Source organism: Colius striatus, chromosome 19, assembly GCF_028858725.1.
Source record: "Colius striatus isolate bColStr4 chromosome 19, bColStr4.1.hap1, whole genome shotgun sequence".
Lineage (NCBI taxonomy): Eukaryota > Metazoa > Chordata > Aves > Coliiformes > Coliidae > Colius > Colius striatus.
The window spans coordinates 2445095-2464242 of NC_084777.1; the positions used below are offsets into that span (position 1 = coordinate 2445095).

Consider the following 19148-nt stretch of genomic DNA (forward strand, 5'->3'; position numbering starts at 1 on the left):
AACGAACAGCAAATCCTGAAGGCTTCTCCTTGGCACAGCCCCAAGGCGTTTCTGCAGGGGTTGGTTTTTCTCCGCTGAGGTTCAGAGGAAGGTTGCCCCGATTCCGGGAATCCCGACCAGCACAGGTTGTTCCCTCGCGGGGGACGATGCCTGGCGGGCAGCTCACCCCTCCCGAGCCCCGGCCCGGGCCACCGGCCGGCCAGGGGGAGCCACGCGTGACGGGTGCGTGGCCGAACCCGGGGACCCGCAGAGGGCTGCGGCTGGAGCGATGCGCGGTGCGGTGGCGGGGCGCGGGAGGGGGTGACGGTACCCGCGTGGGACAGCGGCGGGGACCCCGAGGGGGTAAGAGGGGAGGGGTGAGGAGCCCCCTCCAGCCGTGGCACCGCGCTCGCAGAGGCCGGGGCCGGGGCCGGCGCGATGGGAGCGGCGGGGGCGGCCCCGCGCTAATTGCATAAGCGGGACGTCAATGCCCGCGGGAGGCGCGGGGGAATCGCGGGAAGATGGCGCCCCGCGCTCTGCCCCCGCCGCGCGCCGCCGCTCCCCGCCACGGGCCCCGCGCGGGCGCGCGCTGACCGGCGGCTGCGGGGCCAGGCCGGCGGGAACGGCAGCGGTAACGGCGGCGCCGGGGGGCGGCGGGGCGCGGCGGCAGGGCAGCGGCGGAGCCCGGCGGGAAGCGCCCGGGGCGGCGGGGCCGGGGCCGGACGGGCGCCTTTGAATGAGCCAATGGCGGCGGGGCCCGCGGCCGCCGCTCCCGGGGCTGCCCCCGGCGCTCCCGCCCGGCAGGTGCCGACGGGCCGCGGGGTCGGCTGGCTTGTACCCTCCTCCCTCGCTCCCGGCCCGGCCGCCTTGAGCCCGGCGGCGCCCGCGGGAGCCGCGCGCGTGTCCCGCAGCCCCTCCGCCCGCTGCGCTGCGGGTGGCGGCTGGCGGAGCGCTCTCCGCTTCATCACCGCTCCCGACGCGAAGATCGCGGGACGTGCTGCGCGGCTCCCGCCGGCCCCGGCCCCGCGCGGGGGGTTTTTTGGGGGGTCGCCCCGGTTTAGCGTCGGTTTGACGGCTCCTGCCCGGCCGCGCCGCTCGGGGACGCGGGAGCGTTGTTCGTAGCGGGGTGCGGGCAGAGGGAGTTTTGCGGCGCGGTCAGCACCGAGAGGTTTCGCGTTGCGATCCGCGACGTGAGGTCACGCGTGTTGCCGCGGCAGGAGGGGAAAGAGAGGGGGAAAAGTGACTTTGGGTTGATTTGGGTGGTGTCTGGCGGGTCGCAGCACCGGCCGGTCGCCTCCCGCCCCGCAAACCTCGCGGTCGCGTGTGCGGCGGCCCCGGCGGGTCGGGAGCCTGCGAAACCCGCTGGGAAACGGCGAAGTGGAAATCACATCCAATGTAAAGCTGTCGTCCCTCGCATGCCCCTTCCCCGAGGCTCAGCCTCGGCTGTGGCGTGTCCCCGTGAGGCGAATTGGCTCCCTGCTGCGGCAGTCGAAGGGTTAACTCACAACAGTAGCAAAGATTGCGGCTGCTCCCTTTGATTGCACCTACAGGAGCCGGGCTCGTCAGCACCCGGCTTGGGGGTCCTGAGCACCGGCTGCGGGGGCTCAACCAGCCCTGGGCTCGATGCTCCTGGGTAAAACCCCTCCAGGACATGGTGCTCGGCCCAGGGGCGCACCTGAGGGCCGTGACGAGCCGTGTGTCCCCTCCAGGCGCTGCCGATGGAGACTGCCAAGCTCAGCCCCATCATCCGGGATGTCTACGCGGCCGCTGGCCGTGTCCAGCAAGCGGCGGCCGCCCCGGCACGGAGGGGCAGCAGCTGCCGGGAGCTCATGGTGAAGCTGACGGAGGGACAGTACGTGCTGTGCCGCTGGACCGACGGGCTCTATTACCTGGGCAAGATCAAAAGGGTAAGGCGGGCACCTAAAAGGGTAAGGCGGGCACCCAAAGTGTAGCCAGCGCAGCCAGCTCATGCCTCAGAGGTGCTGGTCGGGGCTGCAGCGTGTCGTTGGTCAGGGGGGTGTTTTGGGTTGATGTCCTGCCCCTGGTTATCAACCCCTCATCCCACAGCCCCGACAGGCAGGGCTGGGCACCAGGGAGGGCAGAGGAGGGCTGGGAGCGGGAGCTGATGCTCAGCCGTTCTTCCTGCTCTATCCCCGCAGGTGAGTGGCTCCAAGCAGAGCTGCCTCGTCACGTTTGAGGACAACTCCAAGTACTGGGTCCTCTGGAAGGACATCCAGCATGGTGAGTGCCACTCCATCCTCCCTTCCTGCTGCCGTGCCAGGAGGGTCCTTCCCAGCACCGCCGAGACGTGGCTGTGCCCCGTGTGTTTCCGATGCTGCCGTTTGCATCCCGCAGCCGGTGTCCCCGGGGAGGAGCCCAAGTGCAACGTGTGCCTGGGAAACACCTCAGGCCCCAGGAACGAGATCCTCATCTGTGGGAAGTGTGGCCTGGGTGAGTGCAGTCAGCCCGGGGCCAGCCCCGGCCCGGCCTGGGGACGCGGGTCCATCCGGCGCGGCGGCGCTGATGCTGAGCCCTCCCGCAGGTTATCACCAGCAGTGCCACATCCCGGTGGCCAGTGGCTGCGAGGGCCCCCTGGGGACACCGTGGTTCTGCCGCCGCTGCATCTTTGCGCTGGCCGTGCGGGTGAGTGGGGCTGCCCGGGCTCCGTGTGCACAGCGCCGCAGGATGTGACCCTCCCCGGGTGGCTGCGCTCACCCCGTCCCGCTCGCTCCTGCAGAAGGGGGGTGCCCTGAAGAAAGGAGCCATTGCCAAGACCCTCCAGGCTGTCAAGATGGTGCTGTCCTACAACCCCGACCTGCTGGAGTGGGACTCCCCGCACCGCACCAACCAGCAGCAGTGTTACTGCTACTGCGGGGGCCCTGGCGAGTAAGCCCCCGCCTGCCTGCCCGCGGGAGGGTCGGCGTGCTCCTGTCTGTGGGGAATAAAGGAAGATGAGATCAGGGTGGGGGGTTTTTCTCCCCAAAGAGAGGAGCCCTCAGCTTGTAGGGTGCTGCCCTGGGGCCGGTGGCTTTGCTGCCCGCGCTGCCTCTGGGTCTCGGTTTGCTCCGTGGCTGCAGGAAATAGAAGTGAGCGCCAGAGTAGGGAGGAGTCCAGGGAGGTGGCTGCCACACGCTGCCCTCGCCATCACCCGCCTCCTCTCCCTCCCCAGGTGGTACCTGAAGATGCTGCAGTGCTGCCGCTGCCGGCAGTGGTTCCACGAAGCCTGTACCCAGTGTCTCAGCGACCCCATGATGTTTGGAGACCGGTACGTCCCTTCTGGACTGTGCTGGGCTGGTGCTGGCTGTCAGAGCTGGCTTCCCAGGGTGGGGTTATGCACAGCTGCATCCCCAGTCTGCATCTCCCCAGCTGGGCTGCGGCACCCACGTGGATCAGCTGCCCCAGGGTCAGCAGGGTGGCCCTGTGCCAGGGAATCCCCTCCTGCTGGCCGTGATGGCCCCTGGAGCTCTGTCCTCGCCCCCAGCGCTCCCCCTTCCCGCTGTTTTCCAGGTTCTATGTGTTTTTCTGCTCCGTGTGCAACCAGGGACCTGAGTACATCAAGCGCCTGCCCTTGAGATGGTAAGAAACAGCCCCAGCTCCTTTGGGGTGTGCTGGAGTGGCCGCAGGGCGCTGGGCTGGACGGTGCCTGGTGCTGCCTTTGCCCTGGGGCAGATCCAGAGCTGAGTTTCAGCAGCAGGAGCTCATGGGAGAGCATCTCCTGATCAGCCCAGGCCAACCCTGAGCTGGGCCCTTTGCTTGGCCACGTGCCTCAGGGCTGCAGCTCCTCCTGCCCAGCCCTGGAGGCTGGTTCCCAGGGAAAGTGTTTCTCTGTACCTCCCAACCCTCCTGAGGGGTCTGGGAGCCAAGGCACGTGTTTGCCAGAAGATAAATGCAAAAAGCAATTGGATGACAAGTCATCGGGTTCTGTGGTTAAATCCAAGCTTTCAGTGGCACCCTCTGGTGTACCTTGATGTCTGAAAGCACTCTGTGAAGCACATGAAGAGTGCCAGCAGCCCCGCTGTTCCCCCGTGCTCAGCCATGTCAGACGTGATGCTGCTGTTAAGGGGCTGCTGAGACGTGGCTGGCTCAGGGATGTTGCACACAGCAGCACAGCAAGCTGGAAGAAGAAGAAGGGAAATCCTGCAGGATATGGTGCTTGGCTTTCACTTTCAGAGACTCAAGTTTAAAATCCCCCAGGATAGATTGTGGTGTTAAAATAGAGGATCTGTTTTCACGTGGGTAAGAGCCGTCCCGCTCCTGTACCCAGCTGCAGCCAGAGCACAGGGCTGGGATGCATTAAAAAGCTGGAAAAGTGGACGTTGCTCCTGGGAGCAGCAGTTTCTGCAGCTCCTGGGCTGGGGGTCTTGGCACTTGGGGTTGTCCCCAACTGCTAGCAGCATCCCAGCTCACTGCAAAGCTCAAAATGTGCCCCAGGATGCAGCTCCAGGCCAGGCTGCTTCCCCTGGGGGGTGTGGGAATGGTCCCAGCTTGCAGTGAGAAGGGTTTGAGCAGCACTGCAGGGAAAGGGTGGGCTCTGACCCTCTCAGCCCCTTTGCTCCTGCAGGGTGGATGTTGTTCATCTTGCCCTCTACAACCTGGGGGTACAGAGCAAGAAGAAGTACTTTGACTTCGAGGAGATCTTGGCCTTTGTGAACCACCACTGGGATCCGCTGCAGCTTGGGAAGGTAAAAACAGCCTGGGCTTGGGCTGGAGAGCAGCCCTGGGGAGGGAGAGGGGCTGCTGGGCTGGCCCTGAGGCTGGATCCCCTTTCCTTGTGACAGGGGAGCCCCAGGCTGGCAGTGGGCAGGTTGGCCAGCCCAGGGCTTGCAGGGAGGTCCCGTGGGGCAATGACCCACCTCGGGGTGTTGGCACCTGCAGCAGCTCATCTGCCCTGAGCTGGTGTCACAGGCGGGTGTCCCCCGTGGGCAGTGTCAGAGGATGCTGCTCCCCGAGCTGGGGATGGCACCAGCCCCTGGGGACCTTTGCAGGGGTGGGCAGAGGGTCGGTGCTGGAAAGGGACGTGGCCATGTGCCAGCAGCCCCCACCAACGAGCTGGGGCTTGTCTGCAGCAGCCGGGTCCCTGCAGAGCTCGGTGGAGGTGGCTCCTCAAAATCCACTTAATCCCCTTCCTCTGAGCTGGGCTTTCGCTTTGCTCGGCTGTTTTACCTGACAAGCTGCCCAGTCAGAGCCAGAGCCGAGAGAGCTGCTAAAACCAAGGCGTGCTGGAGCCCTCGCAGCGCCTCGGCTCGGCTCGGTTCCTCCTGCCCGGCGCCGGTGGCTCTGCTGCGGGCTCGCTCCTCGCAGCCCTCGGGCAGCGGCCGCGGAAGCCGGAGTTCGGGTTCCCCCGTGTGTCTGGTTGCTGAATAGCGGCTGACCCGGCTCTCCGCAGCTCACGGGCACCCCCCTGTCGGAGCGCGGCCCCCAGCTCCTCAACGCCCTCAACAGCTACAAAAGCCGGTGAGCCCCGGGGCCAGGGCGGGATGCGGGGCGCTCCGGTGCCCCTCACCCCCGGCTCAGGGCTGCTCCTTCTGCTCCAGGTTTCTGTGTGGGAAGGAAATCAAGAAGAAGAAATGTATCTTTCGGCTGCGGATCCGTGTCCCGCCCAACCCCCCCAGCAAGGTGCTGCCCGACAGAGCCGCGGGCGGGGACGGCAGCTCCTGCGAGCTGAGGAAGAAGGGGAAGAGCAAATGCGTCCATAAAGATGAGTGAGTGGCCAAACTGCCCCTCCCCAGACCCTGCTCTGTGTTCCCCCGGGGCAGCCCAGCAGCCTCAGAGCCCCCTGCCCGCCTTGCAGCCTCCTGCCCCGGCAGCAGCAGAAGCGACGAGCGGCGCGGCACAAACGGGCCAAGTTCCTGCTGGAAGATGCCATTCCCAGCGTGAGTCCCCGTCCCCCTCCTCTGCACAGCCACCCTGGGATGTGGCAGCCAAGCGGGGCTCCCTGTCCCCGTCCCTGGGGCTCCCTGTGAGGTGTCCTGGCTGCTGTGGGCAGGGAGAGCCGCTGCCCCTCGCCCAGGGCTCTGCAAATGCTCCGTGCCAAGCCCGGTTCTCAGCGGCTGTGGGTGCTGGGGCCGTGGGCAGCTCGGCAGTGATGAGTTGAGCTTGTTTTTGGGGTGCAGAGTGACTTCACCTCTGCCTGGAGCACCAACCACCACCTGGCCAGCATCTTTGACTTCACACTGGATGAAATTCAGAGCCTGAAAAGGTCTGTGTGGCAGGGCCCGGGCTGTGGGTGGCAAAGGGGGTGGTTTCAGCTCCCAGGTGGGGAGGTGGGAGGTGGGAAGGGGCCGTAGTGACCCTTGTGCTGGGGCTGATGCTGCATCCCACCCCCAGTGCGAGCTCTGGACAGACTTTCCTCTCGGATGTGGACTCCACAGATGCCGCCAGCACCTCAGGCTCAGCCACCACGAGCCTCTCCTACGAGTCCAGGTGAGGGCTGTGCCTCCTCACCCCGCTCCCCAGAGGTCCCAGGGGCACAGCCAGCGGGACATGGGGCTACACAGGGATGTCCCAGGTCAGGGAGCCTTTCATCCCTGCCTCCCAAAACAGGCTGCTGGCCCCAAAGCAGCTCTGCCTCGCTGGGTGTGCAGGATCGGTGCAGAGCCCTCCCTGGGCTGGCCCCGATTCCCGGCGAGCTCCCTGCAGGCACAGCCTGTGCTCGGGGAGCTTCTCGGGTGCTGCCCTCCCTCTCTGCCCCTTCCCTCGCAGCCGCAGGACCGTGGGCAGCCGCAAGCGCAAGCTGGCAGCTCCAGCCAGGAGCAGAGGCGGGGAGAGGGGCGGCAGCCGCGCCGGGGCCACCCCCGAGGGCAGCGACCGCCCCGACGACGGCATCGACAGCCACACGTTCGAGAGCATCAGCGAGGACGACTCCTCGCTCTCCCACCTCAAGTCGTCCATCAGCAGCTACTTCGGGGCCGCGGGCAGGCTGGTGTGCGGGGAGAAGTACCAGGTGCTGGCCCGGCGCGTGACGCTGGAGGGGAAGGTGCAGTACCTGGTGGAGTGGGAAGGCACGACCCCATACTGAGCCCTGCCAGCCCCAGAACCTCTCCTGGAGCCAAACCAGAGGACATGGGGTGCTGGGGGAGCCCTGGCTGTGAAGCAGAGGAGGAGTGCTGGCCCCTGGCAGGGCTGGGACCCCTCTGTGCTGGCTCCCTGGGAGCTGCCGTGGCTGAAGGCGGTGCCTGAGCCGAACAGTGCTGCCAGGGGTGGAACCCACAGCCTGGACACTCTGTTCTGGGGTGGTTTTGATTTTAACAGTTGTTGTTTTTATGGTCAGTGTATATGCAAAGAGCATGGCCCAGCTGTGCTCTCCTGATGGAGCCTTTGGCCGAGCCCGAGGCACCGTGGTGGTGGTAAGAGGGGTGAGCAGCTTTGGCCTCTCCAGTTGGGCCTGCCCAGCATGGCTGGACACTCCAAGAGGCAGCCCCTGTGGGGGCAATGCCTGGCTCACTCTGACTTATCCCTACATCCAAGCCTTACAGAGCAGACTGGAGGGGGTCCTGCTGCTAAAGCAAAAAGCACCTCCCTCCCCTGTGCCTGTGGGTGACACCAGAGCCCTGTAAGGGCTTTTCCTCCTCCTGATAAGACCATTCCTTAAAGGGATGTGGTTTGTTTTAAATGAGGGGAAAATGCCCCATAAACTGGGCTGGTTTCAGGGCCATGGGGCAGACAGAGGTGGTTGCTGTCCCTGGACTCTGTGGTGATGCACCAGCAGTGTTTCCCAGTTCTGACAATCGCGATCTTGGAAGAGATCAGCCAAAAGATCCACCTTTGCCTTAAAACCACCGTGGGCACCTCCCAGGCTGGAGCCCAAGGCCTTTGTTCCCACAAGAATCTTCATCCTGAAAGTGCCAAACAAGCAGACAAACCAAAAAGCCAGCAGGGGCATGGGGATGGGGTTGGACTGGGCTCCCCACGGCCATCCCCGTGGCCTCGGGGCTGTGCCTCGCCGGAGGCCAGCCCTGCTTTCTGTTACCAGGGTAGTGTTGGGGTGTGTGTGGGGTTGGTTTGTCTGCAGAAAAGAAGGAGCAACCCCCTTCTACCTAAAGCAATACTGACAGGCTCCTCAGGAGCAGAGCTGTTGTCCTTTTTTAAAAACCAATTCTCCTACCATCAGACCTTTTCCTCAGTTGTTTTTGTTTCCAAGAGAGAGATAAATCAGCTTTGAGTGTTGTCCTGCTCGTTTCTCCCCCCTCACCACTGTGGCTGTCCTGAGGGGACAGGGTGGGGGCTGCTGGGGGGTGCTGTGTGGTCCTGCAGCCCCCTCCTTCCCTCCTGGCTCCTGCAGACCAGAAAAAGCTGTTTGTTGAAAAAGTGCTTCAGAAAAATTCATCAGCACAACGGGCAGGAGGGAGCAGGGGATGTTTGCAAAGCAGAGGCAACAGTGTGCTGCATCAGAATAAACTGCTTCAGCTACTGCTCAAATAGTGCAGTGGCACAGCCAGGGAGGCCTTTGCCAGTTGCTTTGGTTCCTGTAGCAGGCATCGGGCCCTTGCCCTGCTTTGCACAGGGCTCTGCTGCAGAGCAGCAGCTTCTCTGCTGTGCCCACAGGTTTTGGCCAGGCATGAGCTGTTCCAGTGCCCCTCCAGCAGCCTGAATGTTTGACTCAGTAGATAAAAGCATTTAAACTCCTTTCTGACGAGTCCCTTGGGGCCGTGGGCCTGGTGCTGTGCTGGGGGAGAAGCTGTTGGCTGCTTGGGCAGAGTGAGGTTGGGGAAAGGAGAAGAGGCTCCATCCAGCTGCCAGTGTGAGGTGGTTTGAGGGGTCAGATGTGCCTTGGGGAGAGGTGCTCAGCACCCTCAGGAGCCCTGTCCTTTTGGGTGACACACTGCCAGGACCCTCCTCCCTGGCAGCGAGGGGTGCCGGTCCTGCAGCCACCCAGGTCCCTCCCTGTCCTGCCTTGGCTTTGCCACCAAAGGATCACTTCAAGTATTTCCCCTTCCTCAGCGCCTGTGGGGCCCTTGTTCCTGTCTGAGCTGCTGCCTGGGGCTGCTCAGAGCTGTGCCAGGGCAGAGGGGGGTTACTCCTGCCTGTTGTGCCAATGGAAGTGGCACTTGTGGGAGCACCCACAGCACGTGGCCCCGGTTCCTCTGCTCTCCCTCTCTGTTCTCTCTCTTCTCCTCCTGGCCTCTTGCAGAGAATTGAATGTGGAGCCTTTACAACTATTTTTGTTGCAGAGTATATTTTTCATTAGCTGTAATAGACTTTATAATGACTCTGTGCACCTTCTAAAGATCTATGAGTTCCGTTTGCTGCTTGTAATAACCAACCTTTTATACCCAAGTTGGAATGAATATGTCTGATGTACAATTAAAACAAAATCTCCTTTTTTTTAATGTCACTGGCTCTTTGTAGTGTCAGGATTATTGGGTTTGGGCCGTGGGGGTCAGTGTGTGCTCCCAAACACATGCCACGATGCAGCTGGTGCAGTGAGTCTGGGCTCTGCCCTCCCTGCAGCCGCTGTGCCCACAATCTGCCAAGACACAGGAGCCTGCCCAGCTAAGAAACACTCCCATTTAATCCCTTCCCACTCATAAATAACTCGATACTGTTCCATAAGTTACATCCTATGAAACTATTACCACGAGCATCTTTTCACAAGGTTGAGCTTGGCCCCGTTCAGGGCTGGGTGAGGGATGCAGGGCCGGGGGATGCCCCGCAGGGGGAGGATGCCCTGCTCCTGCTGCCTAACTCGCAGCTCTCCCCGGCTCGGCAGGTCGGGCAGGGGCTGTGCGTGTGCTGCTTGCAGCTCCTGTTAGATGCTTGTTGGTGGCTGCTCAAATTTGCCGTTCCCTCGGCTGCTGCACGACTGGAACCAGCGCTGTGGCTGACAGCGGGAGAGGGCGAGAGCCGGCCGCTCACATCCCGCGGGGCCGGGGAAGGAGGCGGCTGCTGCGGCGGGGAGCGGGGGCTCCGGGGGCTACCAGCCCATGGCTGCGGCCTGAGCCGGTCCCCAGATGCTTCAGTGTCCCGACCTGAGCATCTCCGTACATCCCCAGCCGCAGCGCCGCAGCAGCCCGCGGTGTGCGCGGCCGTTCCCCGCCCCAGCCTGCGCTGCCGGGTGCTCCCTGGAGCGCGGCGCCGGGGCAAGGGCGGGACGTTTCCAGTGCAAACGGAATCCCCGAGCGTCTGTCCCAGCAAAGCCGTGAAGATAGGAACCGCCTGTGCCCGCACAGAGCGCCCGGCGCGGCTCCCTGCGACAGCCAAGCGCCGGCTGCACGCTTCAGTCAGTCCCGCGGGACACTTTCCTCCATCCACTTGAGGTAGACAGGGTTTCCTTGATCAATAGGCAGGCTGATGATTTCGGGGATTTCGAAGGGATGGATGGATCTGGAGCGGGAAGAGGAGCAGAGGAGCGCCGTGGGACCATCCCCGCGCCCCGCTCCCGCCCGCAGCGAGCGGAGATGAGATGTCCCCCCGCGCTGCCCCGCGCCCCGCCGGCTTCAAAGCACCGCATCTGCCTCCTGCCGCGGGACTATTTTGCTTGGAGATTGGGGTTTAGCGCAGCCTGGCCCGAAGCCGGCTGCTCTCACCACTCGGCGCTCGGAAAGGCAGGAGAACCTGCCCGGAGGCAGCCAGGGAATAGGAGCGGCTCCCTCCTTGGACCCGGGGCTGAGGGGCTGGTTAAAGCTCAGCAGTTCTTATTCCCACAGACCTTTTATCGTTCTCTTTTTTTCTGATGCGGTATCTGGGGGGTTTTGGCTTAACAAGATACAGCAGGAGCACTTCAACCTGTTCACCCCCCCCCGAGGCTCAAGGAACCCAACTCCCAAAGCCTGAGATGGCAGCAAACCTTGGTCAGGAAAGCCAGAGCTCCCCTGAGCAGGAGCCTCACCTGATGTAGTTGGACAGTTCTCCTATTTTGGATGTCCTCGTTTTCACTAACTGGAGAGAAAAACAAAACTAGAACCAGGGGAGGAGTAAAGGAGGTGGAGCAATCCTGCATGCACAGCTGCACTGCACCCATCCCCTGCACATCTCAGCCCTTCCTGGGCTCTTCTCAGGGGGTTTCCCTGTGGTGGGAGGATGAGGGGCTGAGCTGGGCTGCCCTCCCAAGCCCCCACTGCTATGGCTCAGGGTCCCTGGGTGCAGTCTGAGACTGGCAGGTTGGTGCTACCCTCCCCATTTGCCCCTGCAGTCCCTTTTGGCTGGGGCTGCCTGGGATGGGGATTTTCCTGACATGGGGAATTTGTCACTTACCAGCAGTATTTCAGTAGTTTCTTCTAGTTCCCCTTCCCAGAAAGACCTAGATTTCAAAGAGAAGAAACATCAGCAAATCCAACTGTGGGTGCAGCAATACCAGTCTCCCTGGGTAGGGTGAGTTTCCCTGCTTGGTGACTTCTGCACGTGGCCATTCATTCTACAAAGTGGTGCTCAAGAACCATTGCTGCCCTCAAAAGTCTGCTGTGCACATGACTGGGCACCCTGGATTTACAGTCCAGAGTGTCCTTGGCTGTACCAGCCCCGAGAGAGCTGCCCAGGGGGGATGTCAGGCCAGAGGACTGGGGAGGGCTGTGTGCTGGTGGCCCTGCTCTGGGGTGGTACCTGCAGGGACTGTGGGATGGCTGCAGCCAGGAGCCTGAGTGAGGCAGCATCGTGCTTTTGTCCTCTCTTTCCTGCAGGAGAGGGGAAAGGCCAGGGTACTCCTATAAGGAAACTGCTGGTTTGGGGCTTTGCTCTTTAACATCTCTAACAAGTGCAATCCCTTTGCTGAGAACTCCTGCAGAGCATGGCTGGCTGCATTTCAAGGTCACAGGTAGTGTTCTCCATTCCTGAAAGTGCTGCTTAACACTGTAAAGGTCTTTTCTGCTCCTTAGCTTGGCTTCCTCTTAAATCCTACAAAAACAGGCACCAAGTCCCCAGGACCATCAGTCCCTTTGCTCTTTGCCTGATGTCTGTGTAGCCAAGTAACCAGTGAATAAATGATCCCCTCTGGCACTTGCAGCATCTGCACTCCTTCATCAGCTCAGTGCACTTTGCAGGGGTGAGGATCATCTCAACCACCTGCAACAACAAACAGACCCAGCAGCCTTCTGGAAACTCTCTCCTGTCCCTGGGGCTGTGGGGTGTCCATCTCCTCCTTCCCTGCTCAGGGAACATGGATTTTCTCGCCCAGGTGGGGAATATTCAGCCCAACTTACAAGGCTGAGCTCTTTGGCAGGATGTTCACGTAGGCAGCCAGCTTCTTATCCATGATGGCCCTGGGGGAGACAGGAGGGGGAGTTAGTGCTTGTCCCCAGCTCACTGTGGGTCAGCGCTCGCCCCCAGCCACGGGACATTCCCTCCTGCTGCCCCTGACTGCCAGCAGCAGCTTTGACATTGGAGACATTGGATTTGGGGTTAATTATTACCCTGAGAAAGCAGAGGCAATGTTCTGAAGCTGCTCCAGCTCTGGGGAGCCTCAGTGCTGTGCAGCAAGGTGGGGTGTTGCTCCTGGCATGGACAGCACACGTGGGGCTGTGAGAACTGGGGCAGGGTGGACACGAAGGGGTTTGTCCCTCAGTTGTGCTTATGCTGCCAAACTCTGCCTCTTCCCTACATAGCAGAGTAAATGTGGGTCTTGTTAACAACATCAAGGTTTTTCTACCCAAAACGTCCTGGAAATCTGAAGCCCCAAAGCATTCCTTCTCTCTGGCTCCCTCATTTACTTGTGGGCTGATGTCACTGCAGAGCTGCTTGGATCTGCCAGCAGAAGTGGTATTTAAGTGACTGAAGAGTACTGAGGGTGGATTTGTAGGAGAACTAGGTCAAAAGTTGTGTTTTGTGCCCACAGCAGTGGCTGGGCCCTTCTGAGGCAGTGACAGCTCTGTCACCTTCAGCTCGCTTTACCACTGACCTCACTGGGCACTGCTTTGTACCAACTGCTCTGACAATGCAAGTGTTTGGCTGCTAGATGACCTCAAACTGCAGAGAAGACAGGAGTTATTAGATACTGGAAGGTTTGATTCAACAACCTGTAAAAAATTAACTCTTAGTGGGCCAAGGAATGAAAACCCATTCCAATTAACTCCAGCTGCCACTCCAGATCTCTCTGCAATGCTCTTGGCTCAGGCCAAGTTAAAAATGTATCCTCCTTCCACCCAGGGTGTGATACAGCCTGGAAGTGACTACTAAACAAGCTATAAGAAACCCTTAGCCTTCAAAAAGACAACATTATGGACTGTAAGGATGACAGACTTGGTTGCTGTTGAGTGATAAGGAGCATGAGGTGCCTCCCTCATGTCTGTCACCTGAAGATCTCCAGCCAGGCTGGTAATCTGCAACAGTGGAGGCTCTGGCTTGTTTGCTCTCACTGTGTGTAACCAGTTCTGGGCATTTCATGCTTGCAGAGCATCTTGAGGTAATCTGTGGACCAACAAAGGGCAGCAGCATGAGGGGAGATATCCCCCTGCATGTGTGGTGTCAAACACATGGCGCACAGCCCTTGCCTGTGAATCCCGAGTCACTTCAGTGCAGGAGCCTTTTGATTTGGGTGGGTACCTTCTAATTGCTCCTGCTCTGTCCCAATAAACTGTGATCCCAGCTGAGATCCTGAGCTGTGTTGTAGCAAGCTGAGTGGAAACCAGGGGCCACCATGGGAATGGGAAAGATTAAGAGAAGCTGAATGTGATCTGTGGAAAGTGTCTGCATAATGCATGATATCTTTGGGCTGGGCACTTAATTGGGAGCTCTGTGTCCCTGCCTCACAGCAGGCTCTGAATTGAGACTGATGAAATATTAATAAGCAGAAAAGCAAAGAAAATGATAGGCACAAATTGAAGGCAGAACCAGAGGTACAGGCTGCTCGAGGGTTAGATGGGTTCTGTGAGCCCTAAGGGGTCAGCCTCTCCCAGCAAGCCCAGGGCAGGGGCTGCATCTCCTGTGTGGGCTCAGAGGTTCCTTCTGGGGATTTTAGGTTAATAGTAATTCAGATAAACTGGGTGACAACTGATGCACCAAACAAGCCAGATGCTGAATTCTACCTGCAGCTAAACCTGGCACAAACCTGGAACTCCTTTTGCTTAAAGACCAGCTGAACATTTCCTTGCTGACCAATGCATCAGAGCGCCCCAATGAGCAGAGCAAAGGAAGGGTAAAGGAAGGGTTAACACCACAGCACAGGAAAAAGGTGTGTGGGGAATTGAGTGAGTGCAGAAGCCCTGTATCACCCTCTTCAACCATGGCTCACTCACCCAAACTCTGGAGAAAAGAAATAATTACTGCACCAGTAAAAGCACAACCAAAGTACACACATCTCAGCCATGGGGAGAGATTTATTTCCTCTCTCTTCCATGCAAGATAAGGAACAAAGGCTGGAAAACATTTGCAAAGCTGTGAAGGTGAAGCATTTTCAGGAGCTGAGGCTCTTTTCACCACTCACATACAGTTCCTCCTGTTTTCCAGATCAAGCAGTGCAGACATCATCCTATTTGAATTTCTTAATACAGTTGCAGTATTTAAGGTGACACAAAATCCCTTTCAGTAGCCTGTCAGTTCCTGAACAACTGCTTGGGAACACTCTAGAGAAGATGGAGAGTTTTTGGCAAGCAGCAGGGTAGCAGAGAAAACAGCACAGGAGGTGTTGCAGGAAACTTCATGGTCCATCATAAACATTTCCCCAGTCAACACAGTTTCAGTGCTTTGAACAAACCATCTATTGAGTCAGGGACTGGCAAATGTGTAAAAAAACCCCTCTGCATGCAAAACATCAGGTAAAATATCTCATCTATTAAAGAGAGAGAAGCAAAAGATCAAGGTAAAGCCCTCACTCCATGAAGTTTGCCTGGAGAGCAGAGGGCAGGCTGAGGTGGCACCTCGCAAGTGCCTGCTCTGTGTCTGCTGTGGATCACTCGTGTCTCTCATTTTCGTGGCAGAGTATTGCTCTTTGTCCCTCTCCATAAACACCTCCCCAGGAGCTGGTTATCTGTGTTGTTCTAGAGAAGAAGAAAGACTGTGGCAAATGAGAGAACATGAGGCTGGGGCTTAATCCATCTGAGAGCCCAGAGATTTAGGGACATGGCTTTAAAATGTGTCTTGAAAACAAAAGGCGGTGGAATGCATTAAAAATGGGCTCGATGTAACTGTGGCATTGACTTCATAGGCAATTGTCAGCTGTCTTTTAGAAAGCAGAGCTCTTGGAAAGTAGATATGTGATACAGAGAGAGTGAGAAAGAGAGTGTGAGAGAAAAAGGAGCCCCCGTTCAGGTAGAAACGCAAAGTACAGAGAAGCACAGAACCTCTGGAGGGTCAAGGAGAAGCTTTACTCCACAAGAAGCCACTTTCCAACAGCTCAAGCAGACAAGCAGGGGCAGTGTCTCTGTACCTTGCCATATCCTTAGCAATCTGCTCGTTGAGGCAGTTGATGAAGGCGATGGAGTGTGTCCCAGAGACGTAGCTGCCGGTGAGGGCAGAGTGCAGCTGCAGCGCGAGACTCTGCAGCACCGGGTACAGCAGCACACACAGAGCCAGCACCTCGGATGCAAAACGTGGGAGCCAGGATGTTAGGGGAAGGGTTGTGCTTTGTAAAATCACACAGGCACAGATGGTGGGAGTTGGAAGGAACCTCTAGAGCTCACTCATCCAGCCCAACCCTCTGCTAAAGCAGGTTCCCCTCGCTCAGGGGGCACAGGGACGTGTCCAGGTGGGTTTGGGAAGCTCCCGAGAAGGAGTTTCCACACCCTGCCTGGGAAGCCTGGGCCAGGGCTCCCTCACAGCAAAGAAGCTTCTCCTTCTGTTCAAGTGGAACAACAGTGTTCCAGCTTGTGCCCAGTACCCTTTGTCCTGTCCCTGCCACCAAAGACTGGCCCCATCCTCTCGACACCCACACTTTATGTATTGAACAGCACTGACGAGGTCCCCTCTCAGCCTTCTCCAGGATGAACAGCCCCAGGTGCCAAAGCCCTTCCTCATCACAGAGATGTTTCATCTCCCTCAGCATTTGGTAGCCCTTCACTGGACTCTTTCCAGCAGTTTGGCCTCCCCAGGGATGTGGAAAGTGTGGTCTGTCAGGTAGGGATCTGGCTGTGGGAAACAGGTTTGAGCTGGAGCCTGATGTGGGAGCAGAGCCCCGGGAAGCCAGAGGTGATACAGTGTGTGGGGTGACCCAGAGCTTCCATCCTGCTCTGTCAGCCCAGGACAGTTACCCTCTTCTGCTGATAAACGTGCAGCCCACCCAGGCTATGACACAGAGCAGGTGAGGGAAGGGAAGACTTACATGCAGGTTTTAAGCTCATTTCATCTTAATTATCTGATGCTAATAGGACAGTGATGTTGTATCCTTTGAGGCACAGATGTCCTAATGGGCACAGCCCAGGTCTGTAGGGCTGTCTCTGTCCGAGTGAGCTGCAGAAGACACTAACTCCTTCTCTGTGGACTGGCAGTGCCGTGGCAACAAGTTGGTTTTGCTGTACATTAAGATGCTGTTCCTGGCAAACCCCTCAGCTGCTCTGTGCACTCACATGCCATAAACACACTCATGTAAAGGTGTGTAATGATCTCCACGGGGCTGGTGCTGGAACAGCAAGGCTAATGCTGTGAGCTGAGTAACAGCCACAGGATGGTACCCGGGGCTGCAGCTCTCGTTGTCTCTGCTCTTTGTCTTTTGTCTCATGTTTGAAATAAATAGCATCTGCCCTTTATCCAACTACAGTGCTAAAAAAAAAAAGCTTATAAGACTAAGGATATATTCTTCCCCCTCACTCCAGTTTCCCCCCCACTTTGTCCTGTGACAAACCTCCCATGACAGGGACAATGTCAGAGTTTGGGGTGTTTTTCAAGACCCAGTTTTTAAAGAATCTCTCTCACCACCACAAAGACAGGAGCCCCTTTCTGTTTGGGAAAGGACTGATGTGCTACATTGGCTGTCTCCTCCTTTCCAATCCATTTGAGGAAATATTCTTTGTCATCACCAGGTTTCTCATTGTCACTTTAGAGCTGTTTTTGTGCTGCTTCCCCCCCTCCCCCAAGTCATTTAACAAACATGCAACAAACCCCAGAAGTTACAGGTACAAGGCAAACAGAGATATGCTGGTGTACCTATTAGATTAGAATGTAATCATGATCCCTGCTCAGGAAGAGATAATCTGACCTGTTCAGCACAGCAAGCATTCATCTTCTTGGAAGATGTATGTGCATGTGATGAGGAAACCCCCACGAACATTTGTGATTGAATATTAGTACAAGAATGACCACTCTTGGGTTCTTTGGGTGTTTTCCCACTAGGGTTTTTGTTTCTGAAAATAAAGATAGAAGCCTCCTTTTTAGCCCCTCCCCCTCCAGAAGAATTGCATCTGTCAAAGGATGGTACAAAGGTGAAGGACTGAGACTTTAGGATTTGCACCTGAAATACTCATGACTGCCAAAATGTTGAACAAAACTGAACAACCTGTTGTGAGAATTTGAGTCTTTCAGCAAAATGACAGCTGAGTTCAGAGAGTCTGAGATTTCTGCAAGACTCCTTTTGGCTTTGGTGAACTAAATGAAAGAGCGTTAGGTGTAAAATGACCAGCTTAGGACTTTTTGTCTAGTTTTGATGAGAGTCTGTAAAAAAAGAACCCCAAATACAGCTTGTGGCAAGCTCAAGTTTGGCGTTTTCTCAGCGCAAACGGAAACAAACCTCTAACAGATGAGTTTATCTCTCTGCAGAGACCGAGAGCACGTTCTTCCTGCATGATCTTTGCCCTTTTCTTTTGCAGAGGTTGCCTTATAAAGGTACAGACAGAGGCATTGCCACGGCTGCCTGGGATGGCACTCACTGTGCTCCCCGCCGCGTCACCCACATCCCCCCATGCCAAGCACAAAGCCAGCCCTGGCAGCCCCGCAGGGCTCCCACTTACCAGCAGCACGGTGGCCCGGCTGGGCCGAGGGCAGCCCTGGGCAGCGGGCGGCAGCGGGCAGCGCTGGCTCAGCCACTCCATCTCCTCGGCTTCCCCTCCCTCCCTCCACCTGCTCCGCCCAGGGCTGGGAAAGCTGCCTGGGAAGGAAGGCTGCCCACTAACTCCTCCTCCTCCTCTTCCTCCCTGGCTGCCTGCAGGCTGGTACCCGCCTGCCCGCTCCAGCGTGGGGCTGAGGCATAGGCCCGAGGGCCAGCACCGTGTCCCCACAGGCAGCTGCCTCTCTACATGCCCTTCCCTGGCACCCCGAGCCTGAACATCCATCCTCTGCACAGCCAGCTCCCTGCACGGTCTGGCAAGATAGATGCCAGGCTCTGGCACCCCTGGAAGTGGAGTCAAAGCCGTAGCAAAGGACAAACAGCCTCCTCAGTAGCACCAGTGCTGTTACCTCCTCAGTATTATCAGTGCTGTTACCTCCTCAGTAGTATCAGTGCTGTTACCTCCTCAGTAGTATCAGTGCTGTTACCTCCTCAGTAGCATCAGTGCTGTTACCTCCTCAGTATTATCAGTGCTGTTACCAAACCTGTCTGCTCCAGCGTTGGCTGTGGAGATCTCTCCCAGCAGCACAAGCACTGGCGGGCACTGGGATCATTCCGGTGTGGTCTCAGGTACTCTGAGACATTCGCTGATGCCATTTGGCACTTTTGCTTGATTTTCCCCATCTGTGGAACAGTTATTTTGTCAGATTTAATATTGGCAGGGCTCTGTACTCTGGGGAGAAACTCCCTCAGAAGCTACTACGCCCCGTTGTGTTTTTTGGACCCGAAATGCTTCTGCAAGCAACCCAGTGCAGGGCATCAAGGAGCTGCATTCTACCTCACAGTGACTTTATTGTGTTGCTGCCAGTTCCCATAAGCTACTGGAAAACATATTCCGAGTGCTGCGTGCATGGAGGGCTCGGGGAGGTGTGATGTGTTTGTGACACTCAACTCTCCTCCCTGTTGTCCACGGGCTGGACATTCGGCGTTTTCCTGAGGCAAACACCGTGTTTCCTCACAGTGTGTCCCACCATGACGTGACTGAGCTGCCCCCATCGCCACCAGCAGGGATGAGGGGCACTGGAGCCCGCCGGCAGCCGGCTGGATCGTCCCCTGTGCGCAGCTCCGCCACCTCAGCTCCACCTGCCACAGCGCTGCGGCCCTCCACGTGTTTCAGCCTGGAGGGCGCCGCTCTCCACAGCACAGCGAGTCCCCCAGGGGCTGCCAGCGCTGCCCCTGCCTCCCCTGCCTCAGCCATTCCGCACTGCCGCCTCCGCAGCGCCCCCCGCCCGCCCCGCTCCTCCCTCCCCTCAGCGCGACGAGCGGC

At 58.4% G+C, this 19148-nt stretch overlaps 2 protein-coding genes across 3 annotated transcripts; one reads left to right on the forward strand and one right to left on the reverse strand.

Annotated features, from left to right (window-relative positions):
* Nucleotides 1–144: 144 nt before the first annotated feature.
* Nucleotides 145–9303, forward strand: PHF19 (PHD finger protein 19). 2 transcript variants are annotated; one of them, XM_062011773.1, is made up of 15 exons: nucleotides 145–222; nucleotides 1689–1886; nucleotides 2139–2220; nucleotides 2335–2430; nucleotides 2522–2622; nucleotides 2717–2865; nucleotides 3149–3244; nucleotides 3487–3555; nucleotides 4541–4661; nucleotides 5366–5433; nucleotides 5514–5681; nucleotides 5771–5852; nucleotides 6093–6178; nucleotides 6307–6402; nucleotides 6682–9303. In XM_062011773.1, the coding sequence occupies exons 2-15, from the start codon at nucleotides 1698–1700 to the stop codon at nucleotides 6995–6997; spliced, it is 1719 nt and encodes a 572-aa protein (XP_061867757.1). In that variant the 5' UTR covers nucleotides 145–222; nucleotides 1689–1697; the 3' UTR covers nucleotides 6998–9303. The 2 variants fall into 2 exon arrangements, with proteins under 2 accessions (XP_061867757.1, XP_061867758.1); XM_062011774.1 differs by lacking the exon at nucleotides 145–222 and having other exon boundaries at nucleotides 1049–1886.
* CUTA (cutA divalent cation tolerance homolog) lies at nucleotides 9180–17869 on the reverse strand. The gene is made up of 6 exons (XM_062011775.1): nucleotides 17787–17869; nucleotides 15275–15423; nucleotides 12114–12173; nucleotides 11173–11218; nucleotides 10808–10857; nucleotides 9180–10302 (listed from the first exon to the last, which is right to left on the reverse strand). The coding sequence occupies exons 1-6, from the start codon at nucleotides 17865–17867 to the stop codon at nucleotides 10200–10202; spliced, it is 489 nt and encodes a 162-aa protein (XP_061867759.1). The 5' UTR covers nucleotides 17868–17869; the 3' UTR covers nucleotides 9180–10199.
* Between the last annotated feature and the right edge of the window lie 1279 nt (nucleotides 17870–19148).